The sequence below is a fragment of the Kogia breviceps genome, chromosome 9 (assembly GCF_026419965.1).
Source record: "Kogia breviceps isolate mKogBre1 chromosome 9, mKogBre1 haplotype 1, whole genome shotgun sequence".
Taxonomy (NCBI): domain Eukaryota; kingdom Metazoa; phylum Chordata; class Mammalia; order Artiodactyla; family Physeteridae; genus Kogia; species Kogia breviceps.
Genome location: NC_081318.1, coordinates 23,620,591 through 23,638,895, shown reverse-complemented (window position 1 = coordinate 23,638,895; position 18,305 = coordinate 23,620,591). Strand labels below are relative to the sequence as shown.

The window sequence follows — 18,305 nt, the reverse complement described above, 5'->3', positions numbered from 1 at the left end:
ATGTTGTCATCAGTTCCACATAGAAAGACTTGGAACAAATCGAAGAAGACAGTAAAAGTCACAAGATCCTATCCAACCTTCCGTTCCCTGAATGCCTGGGAAGAATTTAGGGGCCTCTTTCCTGTGGATAGGGAACCAAATCCTGGAGTGGGCCTGGGTGTGGAAGAGGGACTGCTCTGCCAGATGGTTCATTCTCCAGAATTCAACCTGTTTCCTGAATCAGTGGTGTTTGAAAGCAACTTTGTCCAGGTACTCTTGGGCCACTCAGAATGGCACTCCTTGATTCCTCTAAATCTGTTCCCACAACGTGACAGAGTCTATCCCTGGAACTGGAGTGGAGTGACAACTGAGGCAAAGAGAGGAACCTAAGGCAAGGCTACCCCCATCTGACCCTGACTTTGCAGAGCTCCAGATAGGTTTTCTCCTGCAGTCACTCTGGGGAGAGAAGTCAAGTGTTGTCTGCTCTGAGTGGAGGATTTGGTAGCTTCCTCCCTCAATTTACTTCCTCCTCCAGGCTGCTGGATCTCAAGGCAGATGAACAAAGAGGCAGTAAAGTGAGCTGCCCTTTGAGCGTTCAGAACAGAAATGTTGGTGGGTGAAAGAATAGGAGCTGGGTGCCCAGAGAGATCTGGGCTCAGAGTCCGGTCCACTGCTTTCTTATCAGGAGGTGTCATCAGGAAGGTGACCTGCACACCCTGAATCCCAGTTTCCTCTATTGTAAAAAGGGTGGGACTGACCTGGCTGTTCCATGAAACACAGGAGGCAAAGGCCTTAGTGCAACGGCACTCAGTGCATTTTTGTTTCCTTGTCTGGGCTCCCCTTAGGCCAGATGGAACCCAGAATAAACAGAACTTGGAAGTTACAGGGACCTGACAGTGCAGAAAAGGTGCAGGAGATAATAGGGTCCCTCAAGAAAGTGCCAAAGGACAGGTTTTTCAAAGAAAACCCAGGAAAACAGTCTGGGGAGGATTCACAGAAGTGTGACACACGTCAAGGAACTCTTGTGGACAATTGCTAATAGTAGGTAAAGTAAATACTGGTACAGTTGTTTAACCAATATAGGTTAAAACTGTGGTTCCCAACGAGCGATGATTTTGCCCCTGCCAGCAGGGGGCATTTGGCAATGTCTGAAGACATTTTGGGTTATCGCAATTTGTATGGGGGGAGGGTGGAGATTGCTCCTGGCATCTGATTGGCAGAGGCCATGGACACTGCTAAGCATCTTACAATGCACAGGACAGCTCCTCCCCCAAGCAAAGAATTATCCAGCCCAAAATGTGAATGGTGCTGAGTCTGAGAAACTCCCACCTGAAACATACTGCTGCTTCTGCCAGGGCTCAGACTGTGCCCTGGGGGTGCTGCTTTGCAGGTCAAAAAGGGCAGGAACTGGATAGACATCTACAAAGCCTCCAACACCACCGCCCTTGGGGTGACCTCCTCTGTGCCCTGCCTGCCTCTTCCCAACATCCTCTTCATGGCCAACGTCATATGGCACCATGGGCAGAGCCAGACATGGAACCAACCAACTACAGCCCCCAAGATCATCCTGAAGAGGTAAGCATCCTGAAGTGGGGCAAAGCGGGGCCATAAAGTGGACAGGAGTGAGGGCCAGTCTACATGCTCTCTTTCCTTCTCGCTGCATTCACTGCACTGAGTTCTTAGGAAATCTCTCCGCTTTGGGCCAAGGGGCAAGGAAGCCAGGCAGTCTGGCAGATGAAGCACTGGCTGGGACATGCAGGTTCTAGTCCTTATGCAACTAACTAGACTCAAATAATTTTTGAGTCACAAGTTACTTGCTGCATTGCAGTCTTCCTACTGGTAAAGTGAGCGGAACGAAGTCTCACTTGGAGCTGTAACATTGTGCTTGTCCGAGATGAAACGGCCCTTTTAGATGTTTGAGCCTCTTCTGTAGGATATCTCAAGTATCTCTAGATATTCCCAGAAGTCCAAGTAAACCCTTCATTGCTCCATGTTGCTTCAGTGATAGACCTCTCCATTATGTTCTAGGTACACCTATGGCAAGTACAGCCCAGACCCAGCTGACTAATACTAGATCCAAAGGCAGCTCCTTGAATCTTAGCTCCTTTGGGAAGAGTAATTGAGGCATTGAGGTCAATGAATGGACAAGCTGGACAGGGAGACCCAGCTGCTGTTGTGCTGTCAAGAAGGAAATTGAAAAGCCCTGTGATGCCAGCTACCTTACTCCCAGGCTGTCCCTCTCAAGCAGGATCCAGGGAACACCAGCATGAGAATCATGGCAGGATGGGTAGAGGTTAGAATGCAGATTCCAGGGGCTCACCCCAGACCTACTGAATCTGAATCTTTGAGGGTATCTTCAGGCGTCTGCATTTTAAACAAGCTCCCCAGGTGAATCTGATCTCCCCAAAGTTTGAGCACCACTGTGCTAAGCATTCTCTCTCCTACCCACCAAAGCCTCAGTTCTGAAGGAGACACTCCTCATTTTAATGAAGACAGGGTTGGATCAGAAGCAATGGGGTTGTCAATGTGTGTCTTCCCTCACACCTTCAGGATTCTCCCTTTGAAGTTTGTGGAGCTCCAGGTATGTGACCGCTTTCAGCGTATCCTGCGGTTGAGGACAGTCACGGAGAAGATCTACTACCTAAGGCTCCACCCTGACCATCCTGAGACTGTCTTCCACTTCTGGATCCGACTGGTTCAAATTCTGCAGAAGGGCCTGTCCATCACCACCAAAGACCCTAGGATTCTCATCACTCACTGCCTGGTACCCAAGAACAGCTGCAGTCCCTCAGGAGACTCACAGGTAAGTGAGCACCACTGGCTCTTCCAGCCAAGGTCAGAGCTGAGCTGTAGAGCTTTGTTGAGCTGATACGGGGGCACCCTGGGAAGCCTTGCCTTAGGTCTTTTCTAACCAGCTTTACTGATTAAAACTCACCTGAGTGTACAGTTCAAATTTTTCAGTAAATGTGTAGAGTTGTGCAGCCATCACCACAATCCAGTTTTAGAACATTTCTATCACCCTAAAAAATTCCCTCATGCCCATTTGCAGTCATTCCCTGTTCCTACTTTCTGCCCTAGGCAGCCATTGATCTGTCTTCAGTCCCTACTCATATTTCTGAAACATTTCATATAAATGGAATCCCATAATATATAGGCTTTCGTGTCTGGCTTCTTTCACTTAGCATAAAGTTTTTCAAGTTCATCCATATCATAGCATGGGGCCAACTCTAGGGTAGAGTCACAGATTACCAATAATTTATTCCTTTCAATTGCTGAATAGTATTCCATTGTATAGATATACCATGTTTTATCTGTTCACCAGTTGATGGACATTTGGATTGTTTCCAGTTTGGGGCTATTATGAATAATGCTGCTGTGGACATTTGTGTACAAGTTTTTGTATAGATGTATGTTAGGGTATGTTTTCATTTGTCATGGGTAGATTCCAAGGAATTGGAATTGCTGGGTCATATGGTAAGTTTATGTTTAAACCGGCAAACTGTTTTCCAAGGTGACAGTACCATTTTCATTCCCACCACTAATGCACGAGGGTTTTAGTTTCTCTGCATCTTCACCAACAATGGTATTGTTGGGAATTCCCTGGCGGTTTCAGTGGTTAGGACTCCGTTCACTGCTGAGGGCCTGGGTTCAATCCCTGGTCAGGGAACTAAAATCCCACAAGCCACACGGCCAAAAACAAAACAATGGTATTATCTTTTTAATTAAAGTCATTCTAGTGGATGTGTTAAGTTTTTAATTAGGGTTTCCTGTCGAGCAACTTTACATGGGCTTATTAGTCATTTATATATCTTCTTGGTGAAATTTCTATTCAAATCTTTCTTGAAACTTTTAAAAAATATATTTATTTTATTTATTTATTTGGTTGTGCCAGGTCTTAGTTGAGGCAGGCCAGCTTCTTAGTTGCAGCTCGCCTGCTTCTTAGTTGTGGCATGCAAACTGTTAGTTGTGGCATGCAAACTGTTAGTTGTGGCATGCATGTGGGATCTAGTTCCCTGACCAGGGATCAAACCCAGGCCCCCTGCAGTGGAAGCACAGAGACTTAACCACTGGACCACCAGGGAAGTCCCTTGCCTATTTTTAAATTGATTTTTTTCTTTTTATTGAGTTTTAAGAGTTCTTTGCATATTCTGGATACAAGTCCTTTATCAGATGTATGATTTGTAAATATTTTCTCCCAGTCTGTGAGTTGTCTTTTCATTTTCTTAATGATGTCTTTTGAAGAGCAAAAGTTTAAAATTTTATTTTATTTATTTATTTTTATTTTTGGCTGCATTGGGTCTTTGTTGCTGCGTGCAGGCTTTCTCTAGTTGTGGCGAGCAGGGACCACTCTTCGTTGCAGTGTGCGGGCTTCTCATTGCAGTGGCTTCTCTTGTTGCAGAGCATGGGCTCTAGGCGCGCAGGCTTTAGTAGTTGCAGCGTGAGGGCTCTAGAGCATAGGCTCAGTAGTTGTGGCACATGGGCTTAGTTGCTCCGCAGCATGTGGGATCTTCCCGGACCACGGCTTGAACCCGTGTCCCCTGCATTGGCAGGTGGATTCTTAACCACTGCACCACCAGGGAAGCCCAAAAGTTTAAAATATTGATGAAATGCAGTTTATCAATTTTTTCTTTTATGGATCAGGCTTTTGGTGTCGTATCTAAAAACTCTTTGTTCAACCCAAAGTCACTAAGATGTTATCCTATATTTTCTTCTAGAAGTCTAGAAGACTTAGCTCTTACATTTAGGTCTTTGATCCATTTTGAATTAATATTTGTGTATGATGTGAGGTAGGGGTACTTTTTTAAGTACTTTTTTTTTTTTTTTTTTTTAAAGCATGTGGATATACAACTGTCCTAGTACCATTTGTTGAAAAGCCTATCCTTTCCACATTGAACTGGCTTGGCATCTTTGCCAAAAATCAATTGACCATAAATGAAAGGATCTATTTCTGGCTTCTCAATTCTGTTCCATTGATTCATTTGCCTAGTCTTGTGCCAATACCACAATGTCTTGATTAATGTAACTTTATAGTAAGTTTTGAAATTGGGTGTTGTAAATCTTCTAATTTTGCTCTTTTTCAAATTGTTTTGGCTATTCCAGATCCTTTACATTTCCATGTAAACTTTAGGATCAACTTGTCGATTTCTACAAACAAAAAAAAAAGCCTGCTGGAATTTTGATAAGGACATGTGGAATTTATATATCAATTTGGGGAAAATTGCCATCTTGACAATATTGAGTCTTTTAATACATGTATATCGAATGTCTTTCCATTTATGTCAATCTAATTTAATTTCCCTTAGCAATGTTTTGTAGCTTTCAGTTTACAAGTTCTACACTTCTTTTGTTCAACATATTCCTAAGTATTTGATTGTTGTTGATATTATTGTGAATGGAATTGTTTTCTTAATTTAATTTTTGCATCAGTCATTGAAAGTGTACAGGAATACAATTGGTTTTTGTGTATTAATCATGTTTATTAGTTGTAGTAGTTTTTGTGGATTCCTTGGGATTTTCTACATATGTGCATACATTCATGTCATCTGCGAATAAAGACAGCTTAACTTCATTTCCAGTTTGGATCCATTTATTTGTTTATTGCCTTATTGCATTAGTTAGAAACTTCAGTACAATGTTTAACAGAAGTAGCAAAAGTAGACATCCTTGCCTTGTTCCTGGTATTAGGGGAAAAACATCCAGTCTTTTATTAAGTATAATGTTAACCATGGGATTTTTGTAGATGCCTTTTATAAGATTCAGGAAACTCCATTCTATTCCTTGTTTATTGAGAATTTTTATCATGAATGGGTATTAGATTTTGCCAGATGCTTTTTCTCCATCTGCTGAGATGATCACATATTTTGTCCTTTATTCTATTAATATAGTATATTACATTAATTGACTTTTAGATGTTAAACCAGCCTTGTGTTCCTGCAATAAATTCCATTTGGTTATGGTGTGTATGATCCTTTTTATATATTACTGGATTTGGTTCACTAGCATTTTGTTAAGGAGTTTTGCATCTATGTTCATTAGAGATATCGGTCTGTAGTTTTCTTGTGATAGCCTGGCTTTGGTATCAGGGTAATACTCACCTTATTGAGTAATTTGGGAAGTGTTCCCTCCTCCTCTATGTCTGAGTTTGTGAAGATTGGTGTTACTACTTCTTTAAATATTTGATAGAATTCAGGGAAGCCACCTGGGCCTTTTTGCCCCAGGCCTTAGAGTGTAATGAACAGAAGCCTGACTTGAGTTACAACACAAAATCCATGAAGGTTGAGATTTTTATCTGTTTCCTTCACTTCGATTCCCCAGTGCCTGGCACATAGTTGATATTCAATAAATATTGAATGAATATAAGCAGCTTGCACAGCTGGGGCATCTGGGGGGTATCGCAGGCAACAGGAAAAAAGGCAGTTTTACTCTGGCATAAAAAGTAGCTCAACGTAGGATATTTCTTAGAGAAATGAATTTGAAAAACATTAAATTCCTACAATAAACATTTAATCCCCTTCCATTTAAATATAAAAACAGCATAAGCTTTATTAAAGTTTATATTAATAGGCTATTCAATAACATATTAAGGTATGGTAATAAGAATAGCTTATCTACTAAATTATGTTTAAAGTTTTCAGAGACAATGGTATTCTTGGGACACCAAAGGATATTTCTAACAGTACGGGGGTATAAACAAACAGATCTGGCCTCAGAATTGCCTCTCTGTGCAGTTGGCGTGGCTCTGTCTGATAGGACAGCTGAGTTCTAACCTTTAGGGTCTGGACCATGATATTAGGAAAATGCAGAGACGCTGAGAACTTAACCACCTGGTTTTGCTTTTCTTTCCTCCATCTAGTTAGTGCAGAAGAAACTCCAAGCCTCCCAGCCCAGCGAGAGCCTCACGCAGCTGATGGCCAAGGGGGAGAGTGAGGCCCTCTCTCAGATCTTTGCCGACTTGCACCAGCACAACCAGTTCAGGTACGTGACTCAAATCCAGCCAGCATGACGTCCCCAGATGGTCTGCGCTGGGAGATCCAGAAACCAAGTTACCTTGGTTAATGGGCACAGGGAGGTGCATGAAGTATTGCCCCTCAGTATCCAGTCTGTATTCTTGACTCAGGGCAACCTTTCCCTGGTCTCTTTGCCTAATTCTCCTTCTCCACAAGCATCGTGGGCTTGACCCCAGAGGAGGAATTTTATAAAAAATGAAAAGTAGGGCTTCCCTGGTGGTGCAGTGGTTGAGAGTCCACCTGCCGATGCAGGGGACACGGGTTCGTGCCCCAGTCCGGGAGGATCCCACATGCCGCGGAGCCGCTGGGCCTGCGAGCCATGGCCGCTGAGCCTGCGTGTCCGGAGCCTGTGCTCCGCAATGGGAGAGACCACAACAGTGAGAGGCCCGCGTACCGCAAAAAAAAAAAAAAAAAAAAAAAAAACCAAAAAAATGAAAAGTAGCTTCTTCAATATTAAGAATAAATTAGTAACACAGGTGGAAAAGTAAAACCTAATTTCTAAACTAGTTTCTAGTCCTACAGAAAAGTAATCAAAACATTGTTTAAAATGTCATCATCAGGCTTCTCTGGTAGCGGAGTGGTTGAGAGTCCACCTGCCAATGCAGGGGACACGGGTTCGTGCCCCAGTCCGGGAAGATCCCACATGCAGCGGAGCGGCTGGGCCCATGTGCCATGACCGCTGAGCCTGTGCTTCCGGAGCCTGTGCTCCGCAACGGGAGAGGCCACAACAGTGACAGGCCCGCGTACCGAAAAAAAAAAAAAAGTGTCATTATCTGGCCTCTGCTTGAACTTTATGGAGCTTCTATGGTCACTTTTTTTTTTAATGTTTTCTGGAAAGCTCCCTCATGCAGGCCTGTCTTCTCCATGCCTGAGGAAATGTCCTTACATGTACAGGTGACTTAGGGTTGCATCTTACGACTGGTGGGTATGAGAGAGACAGAGGTCGAGAGCACTTAGACCACAGGGCACCACGGCCAGAGAGCAAAGATGAAATGGGAACCGGAGTCCTAGTTGAACTTGATTTGTGATGTCAAAGAAAAGGAAGAACAGAAAAAAATTAGTAAATGGCACCAGAAGAGAAAAACGAGGTGTCAGAGAGAAGGGGATTTTTTTCATAACCGGGACCAGCAACTCAGAGATAGAATTTAAAAAAAGAAAGTTTTCTTTGTGAATGCCAGTAATAAACTAAAAACCAGGAGAGCTCAGAGGATGCAATCTCTCATAATGGGTAAGAGCTCATACAACCCTGGGCCCAAGTCACCACTCTATGAGCCCTTGGGGGCATATTGCTTAACTCTGCTGGGCCTCGGTTTTTACACCTATGAAGTAGAAATTGCAGTACTGCCAACCTCAAGCAGATAGTATCAGGATTAAATGAGCTCACATGCATCAAGTGCTTGGCCCATCCTCAGCAAATTTACAGGAGGTTGTAATAAACTCTCAATTAATATTAACTTGTAGGGAATTCCCTGGTGGTCCTGTGGTTAGGACTCTGCGCTCTCACTGCCGAGGGCCCGGGTTCAGTCCCTGGTCAGGGAACTGAGATCCCGCAAGCTGCAAGGCACGGCCAAAAAAAAAAAAATTTGCTTGTATTATTAATTCTAACTTGAGCTGGAAGTAGAAAAACTATTAACACAAGAAGAAGACTTGTTAGTTGCCTGCTGTTAAAGAATTTATACTGGGGTTGTCACTCTGTATATCATACAGAGATCTGTAATGAAGGAAGATGTAAGATGGTAAGATGTCACATTGCTGAGCTGGAGAGCCCTGGACTCTAATGGAGGAAGATATTTGATATCTAATAGCAAGATATTTTGACTGTCTCAGAATGTTAACTTACAGATTTTCTTTATTACTCTGGGAAGGATGGCTTCTGTTTATACCTCACTGGCCACAATTCAGTCACATGGCCACACCCAGCTGCAAAGGAGGCTGGGAAATGCAGCCTCCATTCCACATAGCCATGGGCCCAACACAAAATTAGATGTTCTGCCCCGGAGGGAGGAGGGAAAAGGGCACGCTGGGCACCTACTGGCAATCTCTGGCACAGACAGCTTTTAATATCTCCAGGAGGTCAGAGGAGTCAAAGACCTGAAGGAGAGACATGCACAAGGCAGATAAAGTGTAGAGAAAGCTGCTGTGCAGGGTAAGGGAACAAATGAGGCTTCGCCCTGAGGAAGAAGCTTGGTGAGTGCAGAGAAAGGGAAGGAAGGCCAGTAGGAAGTGGGGATGGTGGAAGGAAGACATAGAAGTGGGCAGGGACCAAGTCAGGCAGGGGCTGGGAAGCCATGCGAATGGATTTAGACTTTAAGTGTAATGGGAGCCTTAGCAGCATTTTAAACAGGGAAGTGGCATGATCCCATTTACATTTTAAAAAGGTCACGCTGGCTGTTGCAGTGACAGTGATTTGAAGAGAGGGAGGCTAGGTGTAGAGAGACCAGCCAGGGAGCTATGGCAACCGAGTCTGGGCTGTCATGTACAAGGCGGATCAGAGGGATGTGAGAAACAGGGAACATTAAATTTTTGCTTCCTTATCTCAATAATTGCTTTGTACAAACATTTAGTTTCTTCTCTTTAATTTTTCAGCATGAAGCCCTGAGTGATGATTTTTCTCCTCATTTAGGCAGGTTCTAGTCTAGTTGCGGTTATAGCAGTTTTTACACGTTGGCAGCAACATGCAACGTACAGCAAATAAAATAAATGGCCAAGACGCAGGACCAAACAGATGGAGTCACACCCACTCCACCTCAGCAAAATCAGCAGCCTGGGTTCTGCTGCCCAAACTCCACCCCATCCCGCCTCCCCCTTTCCTATTTTTTCTTCTGGTACTTTAATATGCGTCACACCCACCCAATATAGTCACAGCTGGCCTTTTTCACATTTATATCTGCCTCTAAAGCTTTTGTTGCATCAGGAAAAATGTAACTAGAAACAAGATTTAAAATGAGAGTTTCATGCTCTATTCTTTTTCTTTTGACTTCCATTTCCTTGATCCTGAAATGGCTGGAGTTCCAGGAGCAGCAGAAAAACAGAGAAAAAAAAGGACAGTCCAGGTAACGGAGGGCACGGGGCCCCTTGTCTAGGAGAATTTTCTGCTCTGCAGATATAGGAATAAGATTGCCTCTAGTACCCCATCCCAACTTTCCTGGTGCTGTCAGGGTTGCCATCATCCTCCTGTTACCTTAGTTTGAGTTCCTCCGGGATCTTTGGCCGCCATAGTCAATTTGGCATCAAATCCTATTAATTCCTTTCCTTCAAATGTTTCTTATATTCTTTACTTCATTTCTACTCCCACAGATCCCACCCTAGTCCACTTTATCATCTCTTGTCTGGACCACGGCAGCAATCTTCTGCTAGTTCATTCATTCATTTATTCATTCAAAAGCATGCACTGAACACTTGGGAAGTGCCAAACACTGTTGAAGGCTTTGGAATCACACAGCACCCCCTTCAAGGGGTTTATAATTTTTGGAGTCAGATGGGTAAATCCCCAAATTACATAACCTCTCCTTCCAGGCAACATTCGAAGCTCAAGCCTGGGGTGCCGCAGGAGCACAAAGGCAGGCCTCCCTCACTCCTCCCGGGAAGCTGTCCCAGAAGGCCTGGGGTCTGAGCTGAGTCAGAGAGGATGAGTACAAGTGGGCTGGCCAAGGCAGATGAGGCAGGGTTTCTAGGAAGAGACGCAGAGTCTGTGTGAGACAGCATGACCCATTCTGGAAACAGCAGCCCTGTTCCCTATTTATTTCCGGGTTCTGGTTTACCCGAGATCCACTCATTTTGGTATGGATGATACTGCATGAACTTTCCCCTCGTACCCATCTCACCTGATCACTGTCCCCTCCTCAAATGGGAGCCCTCTGACTCCTCCTGTTCAACAGCCCAAATCTTCTGCTCTGGTCAAACCTCAGCTACCCTTCCCCATGCCTTAGTAATCCCCCTCTCCTCCCTTCCTCCTGACACCACCCTAAATCCTACCTAACCTTTCAGGTCCACTCACAACACCTTCCTGCCCAGACATATCTCTCCTTGCTCATAATCTCTCTTACACAACGTACTATCCCTAATTGTTTCTTTTTTTTCCCTGGTAAACGGGCCTCTCACTGCTGTGGCCTCTCCCGTTGCGGAGCACAGGCTCCGGACGCGCAGGCTCGGCGGCCATGGCTCACGGGCCCAGCCGCTCCGCGGCATGTGGGATCCCCCCGGACCGGGGCACGAACCCGTGTCCCCTGCATCGGCAGGTGGACTCCCAACCACTGCGCCACCAGGGAAGCCCCCTAATTGTTTCATAAGCTTAAGTCTTGTTTCTTCAACCAATACTAAATTTTTCTGGTGCCTCTGAATTTCTACAGTGACAAGCACAGGGCTGGGAACACAATAAGAGCTCAATAAATATTTGTGCACCACACCACTAAGAAATTATTCCTCCAAATTGGCTCAGGAAGCAGCCAGAATATCATGTTATGTTTAGAGATTTAGAGGAATGTGTAGATCCCAAGGGAGCTGTGCCAACTTTTATCCAAACCAGGGGTCAAACATCTGCAGGGGGTAGAGAGGAGTAAAGAGTCTAAGTGTCATAGATATAAGAAATGGCTGGGTTTTCTCTCAACTCTATCATTGGTAAAACAACAGCTGGGCTGACACTTGGTTTCAGCAATGAGGAGACAATAGGGAGTGGTGGGGACAGGGGCATGAAAAAGTGAACGTTTCAATTAAAGCTTCAACTAATTGTTGCCACACTGCAACACAGGCCTGGGGTTGCCAGATACTCTGATTTTTCAAGAAAAAACAAAAATCTGAATTTTTATATCACATACCACCCCCCTACTTCATAAAATACTAAAGTACAGTACAGGCCAACACTTAGTGGGCAAACAAAAGGTTTCCGTAGACCAAAGTGAGCCTGGAGGCTGCCAGTTCGCAACCCCTGATCTATGTGGTAAATAGAGCTGATTGCTGGCCCACGTTTTCTCCAAGTCTAGAAGTACTTTCTTATATTATGTGACTGCTAATATAACGGTGATTCATTAATGTTTTTCCACACACATTCAAACACGCACACACACACACACATACACTCAAAACATACCACATGAGATTAGAGTTAAAGAAGACAGAAAGAGAGAATCTTTCAAACTTATTTCTAGGACGTGAGAGAACAGGTAGAATTTCAGACTCATAGGACATCTGTCTCAGGGGAACTGTTGTTCCCAAGATGCCCCTAGGCTGATTTCAATTAATCATCCTGGGGTGTCCTCAGGACCCTGCTCTTTCCTTGGAGCTGAAGGAACCCTTCTTTTCTCTTTGGGCCACGTAGTGCCAGCGTCCCCAAGCTTACCTGTGTAGTTGAATCTTTCGACTACCTACCAGTGGGTGGTGTGACCTAACACAGTGCTTCCCAAACTTTCACGTGCAAATGATCCCCTGAGGATCTTGTTACTATGCAGATCCCTATTCAGTGGGTCTGGGTTGACCTGAGACAGCATTCTTTACATGCTCTAGGTGATGCCAAGGCTGCTAGGCTACAAGCCACCCTTTGAGTAGCTGAAACCAAGTGGACCAGGAACAGGCTCTGGCTTCAGGCCATCTGGGTTCAAAGGCCATTGCCAGTTCAGCTAGCTGAATCTCCTAGGGAAATTCACTTGGTTAACCTCTCCAAGCCACGTTGGTTGCCTCCTTTTTCTGGTACTGCCTTGTTCACATGATGTAGTGGTAAAAACACGGGCTCTGTTGCCTCGTTATCTGGCTTTGAATTCTGGCCTTGCCTCCTCACTTTGTGACCACGGGTAAGTGACTTAAACTTGCTGGGCCTCAGAATCCTCATGCATCAAATGGGGACTATGGCAGCACTGACCTCTCGGGGGTTGTTGTGAGTATTAAAAGAGCATTAACGCCTGTAACTGTTTGGAACAGTGCCTGGCCCATAATAAGCACCTCGCAAATGTTGGCTGGACTCTGTGAGAGCGCTCTGTGAATTAAAGTACACAAATGCATTCCCTTTTTGACCTAGAAAAAAACTGTCCCAATGAAGACTCCATCCCTTGCACCCACGACCTCAGTTGGAGGGAGTCGTTCACCTATGGAGAGTGGGAAAGAGAGAACCCCTCTGGGCCGCAGCCCCTTTCGCTCCTCGGCACTCTGGCAGCCTCCACCGGGCCCCAGTGGGCACCACTTATAGGTACGGTGATGGGATTAATCCAGATGCCTTCCTGGGACAGGCCTGGAATTCTACCTCAGGTCTGGGTTCAGGTCCTAGGGTCCTTGGGATGATTCCAGGAGACTGTGGGGTGGGAGTGGGGGGCCTCTTTCTTTCTTTTTTTAAAAAGTTATTATTTTATTTTTAAATAAATAAATTTATTTATTTATTTTTGGCTACGTTGGGTCTTAGTTGCTGTGCACGGGCCTTCTCTAGTTGCGGCGAGCGGGGGCTCCTCTTTGTTGTGGTGTGTGGGTTTCTCATTGCGGTAGCTTCTCTCGTTGTGGACCACGGGCTCTAGGTGCTCAGGCTTCAGTAGTTGTGGCACACCGACTTCAGTAGTTGTGGTGCACGGGCTTAGTTGCTCCGCAGCATGTGGGATCGTCCCGGATCAGGGCCCAAACCCGTGTCCCCTGCATTGGCAGGCGGATTCTTAACCATTGCACCACAAGGGAAGCCCTCAGCCCTCTTTCTTCTTGCCCTGTTCTTCTTTACCTCCAACTGGCCTGAGTGAAACCCTAAGTATGGCACCTCCAGAGCCACCAGAGGCCCCTGGGAGTTCCTGCAAGTGGCTCTGAAGGCACAGAGACTAGCAGGACGCTGTCATCACTAGAGCTGCCTTCTCCCTGCAGTGTGGGAGGCATGAGGGTCTGCCTCTGCAGTGGGGAGGGGGGAGCTCCTTTCCCTTCTCTGAGCTCCCTGGGAGCCCCAACCTTCCACTGAGGAGAGTGAGAAGGAGCTAGGGGCCCTAGCTGGGGCCCAGCCCTTATCTTCCCAAGCTCCAAGCCTCATCCATCTATCCATGTATTCATTTAACAATTATTCATTAAGTACTTCCTTTGTGCCTCTGTCTGACCAGAGAGAGATCCTTAAAGAAGGTAGAAGTGGTTATATGTTTTCCAGAGTAAAATATTATCAATAAACTACTAACTCGTACAAGTTACCTGTTATTAATAGTTGACAATTTTAAAAATTAACAGAAGTATCTAGGTGCCCACAGAAGAGCTTTTAAGGCATTATATCTTATTGAAAGTTTTTCTCTCCTACACCTACAGGAAGTTCTATTTGAGCCACGCTTTCACACTGGAGAGAATCTACACAGCCCTCACCAAGCCACTCTGCAGCATTCAGCTTTCTGAGGGACTCTATCTGGGTGGAGGGGAGAAGAAAGCTGTAACTAAGGAAAAACTAGAATAATCTCACGCTGACAACACAGCCTTACCCTGGAGAACCACTCGGGAGCATGGCTCCTGGATGAGAAGCATTATTCCAGCATCATTCCAGTCCGTAACTTCATGTCCTCACCACTGCACATCACCACACCTCACCTCCATTCCAGCACAAGAAGACGTGCTCTCAGAAGGACCAGGACCAAGAGTTGGAGAGAAGGAAGGAAGGAGAACCAGGACCAGAGGAGAGGTGGAAGAGAACAAAATGGGGGTGAAGAAGAATGTGGAGGGTGGAAATCGAGAAGAGGGAAGATGCAGAAAAGTGGTGACAGAAAGAAACAGAAGAGAGGACAAAGAGAAGTACACCTCTTAGAGAGGCCTCACCGAGCTTCTATTTATCTAATTTAAAACTTGAAAGTAAGGCCATATACCAAAAGAGGTATGTGTTTTCTTCTCCACTCAGATTCCTCTGGATAAGGATGAGGAGACAGAAATGAATTCCAGCCAAAGGCTTCTCCTTAAATGTCCCTTTTTGCCAGTTTCTCTTGTTAGTCCCTCTTTTCTGATTCAAGCTTTAGACCTTCTTCCTTAGTGCATTCCCTAACTTGAACTTGCTAGCCTGGCCCTGCTGTTCCAAATGGCGGTTTGGGTTTGAGGCTGCAGAAAGGTTCCTGGAGGAGGTTGTAAGACAAGGTCTGTGAAGTAGGCGGAGTTTCTCTTTTGTGTTCAAACTTTCAAAGTTTACTATTGTCTCAGCCCTACAAACACTGGCTCACTTTCTTTTGCATATGACATCCCCTTGAAATGTTGACATATCTTGTTAGTGCTTATTAGAGATTCCAAAGAGAAGAGACACAGGCACAAAGCACAGGTAAATCAGAGGTTCCAGGCTTGAAGTATAGGTAAAATCAGGGGTTCACAAATTATGGATCAAGAGAGTCACTAAGGAGCGTCTGCCACATGGCCCATGGACTGGCCTCTATTTAAAATGCACAATATTTCACATTCAATAAAAACCAGACTATGAGTATTTCAGAAAACCTACCCAACCTTCTAATTGGAAAGCTTTTTTGGATGTCTTATTTTGATTTAGGATACCCTAGGAGGGTCTTTTTCTTCACTGAAGTGGGTTTTTTTTTGGGGGGGGCAGTGACAAAATAACTTTTTTTTTTAACTTTTTATTTTATATTGGAGTACAGTTGATTAACAATGTTGTGATAATTCAGTTATACATATACATGTATCTATTATTTTTCAAATTCTTTTCCCATTTAGGCTGTTACATAATATTGAGCAGAGTTCCCTGTGTTATACAGTAGGTTCTTGTTGGTTATCCTTTTTTTCTTTTTTTTTTTTTTTTGCGGTACGCGGGCCTCTCACTGTTGTGGCCTCTCCCACTGCGGAGCACAGGCTCCAGACGCGCAGGCTCAGCGGCCATGGCTCACGGGCCCAGCCGCTCCACGGCATGTGGGATCTTCCCGGACCGGGGCACGAACCCGTGTCCCCTGCATCAGCAGGCGGACTCTCAACCACTGCACCACCAGGGAAGCCCTGGTTATCCATTTTAAATACAGCAGTCTGTACATGTCAATCCCACACTCCCTAACTATCCTTTCCCCCCATTCACTGAAGTGGTTTTCAGACTGAAATGGCTGGAGGGCTAAAAGTAAGTTCCTGGACCACCGTCACTCTTGCCAAGGATGAGTTATGTCCTAATTCTTGGTGCTTTCAATAGCCACATAGATGATCCTTCCCATACCCTGGTCGCTGTTACTGTCCTTCACCCTCCTCAGCCACTGACCCCCCTGATTTTACCCTAGAGTTTGTCATTAATAACTGCAACCCACCCCATTATTCCTACTCTCCAACTATACCATCTCCTATATTTCCCTGAGTTCAATAATCCTTCAACCCCACCAGTCCTGTAATCTCTTGCTCCTTCTGGGTTTTCACTATCCCTCACTCTCCTCACATCCTCAGTCCCTTCCCCTCCAGCCTAGATTCCAGAATCCATCCTGAATATTATCACTCCCTCGCAAGTACCATCAGCACCTTTGTGTCTCTTCCACTTTATTCTATTCACCGACCAAGTCCAACTCTCCATCAACCTGCACCATGCCACTAAACTTGCCTGGAGAGAAAACATATGACATACTAACCATTTTCACCTCGAAGTCATCATCTCAGGCCTCAAGAGGGTCCTTAATGTTGCCTGGAGATCATACTATGTTCCCCTCATATGTTCTCTCTGTTGAATGGCTATTTCACATCTTTTCCCTCTTTAAACCCCCCACTGCCTCCTGATGACCCAGCTTCCCCTTTCACTGAGAACATAGAAGCAGCTGAAAGAGAACTCCAAGTTCTCACCACGATGCCTACCACTTACCTGGAATCGGACCAGTAGATCGATTTTCTCTCCTTATTAATATAGGAGAACTGTCTCACTGTAAGCAAAGTCCAACTCTTCCCCTTTTGTACTGGATCCCATGCCATCTCCCCCTACTCAAGGACATTGCTCCAGCAACTCTCCCTTCTCCCTACATCATCAGTTTGATCCTCTCTCCTAGGTCCTTCCCATCAGTAACAAACATGCTGGTATTTCTCCGAAACATAACTGTTATATCTTCCATTTCAAAACATAACAAAATAAAACAAAACCTCTCTTGGCCCCTCTGCCCACTCTGCTCCGCTTTATAGGAAACTCCCTGAAAGGGTTTCCGACATCTTGCTTCACATTCTCTCTCTAACCCCTCCACTACCCCACCAAACCTGATCTTCACATTGCTAAAGCCAATGGTCAATCTGTCCTCACCTCACTGTTAGCATGTAACACACGTGATTTCTCCTGGAAACACTTCCTTCACTTAGCTTCTAGAACACTATGCCCTCTTCCTCCTTCACTGGCTTTTCTCCTCAGTTTCCTTTGCTACTTCATTCTCATCAACACCCCCCACACAGCGTCTCCAAACACTAGAAATTTCCAGGACTCAGTCTTGGGTCTCTTCTAATCAAAACACATGGTTTTATACCACACATAAACCACTTACTCCCAAATTTATATCTCTAGTCCAGACACTGTGAGCTCCAACTGCCTACTTGACATCTCCATTTGAATATCGAATAGGCATCTCAGTATGTCCAAAACTAATCTCTCAATAGTATCCCTCAAGACTTGCTCCCCACAAGGTCAATGCAGCTCCATTTTTTTACTTGCTCAAAACCTTGCAGTCATCCTTGACTCCTCTCTCTCCACCCCATTTCCAACCCATCAGGAAACCCTTTTAAACTATTGATACTTTCAAGATATATGCACAATCTGACGCTTCTCACTATTTCTACTGTTACTACCTTGGACCAAGCCATCATCACCTGAATTGTCGAAAAAGCCTCCTAAGTGGGTGGCTTGATTTCTAATCTTAACCTCCTCAATCTAATGTGACCCTTTTAAAAATCTTAGGTCATGTCACTTCTCTGCTCCAATGAGAAGTGGAAACCTTCCAGTGGCTTCCCATCTGTATTAGTTAAGGTAATGCTACCTCTGTAAGAGATAAACCCCGATATATCAACGGCATAAAATAACCAACAGAAGTTCATTTCTCACATACATAAAAGTCCAAAAAGGGTGTTCCTGTTCATGGAGTGGCTCTTTTACAGGACCCTGGGCTCCTTCTATCTTGTGACTTGCTATCTGCACTACACAGTTTCCAGGGTTGCCACAGAAAGAGAAAGAGCATGGAGAATAGCACGTGGCAGGTTTGCATGGCGAGTACTGGAAGTAGTGGACATCATTTCTGCCTCTCTTCCCTTGGCCAGAGCTCAGTCACATGGCCATGCTGTAAGGGGGCTGGGAAATGTAGTCTAGCTGTGTCACAGGATGAAGAAGAAACAGTTTGGTAAATAATTAGCCAGTCTCTTCTACATCACTTCACTCATAGTAGCAGCTAAAGTCCTTACAAT

The 18,305-nt window shown here is 44.9% G+C and overlaps 1 protein-coding gene across 3 annotated transcripts; it reads left to right on the top strand.

Annotated features, from left to right (window-relative positions):
• On the top strand, positions 1-15,388 carry GARIN1B (golgi associated RAB2 interactor 1B). Of its 3 annotated transcripts, none has more exons than XM_059074224.2 (7): positions 1-249; positions 1,370-1,554; positions 2,530-2,782; positions 6,833-6,954; positions 10,002-10,039; positions 12,994-13,161; positions 14,235-15,388. In XM_059074224.2, the coding sequence occupies exons 1-7, from the start codon at positions 1-3 to the stop codon at positions 14,246-14,248; spliced, it is 1,029 nt and encodes a 342-aa protein (XP_058930207.1). In that variant the 3' UTR covers positions 14,249-15,388. The 3 variants fall into 3 exon arrangements, with proteins under 3 accessions (XP_058930207.1, XP_066898347.1, XP_066898348.1); XM_067042246.1 differs by having other exon boundaries at positions 9,996-10,039; positions 14,235-14,327; XM_067042247.1 differs by lacking the exons at positions 10,002-10,039; positions 12,994-13,161.
• Positions 15,389-18,305: the final 2,917 nt, after the last annotated feature.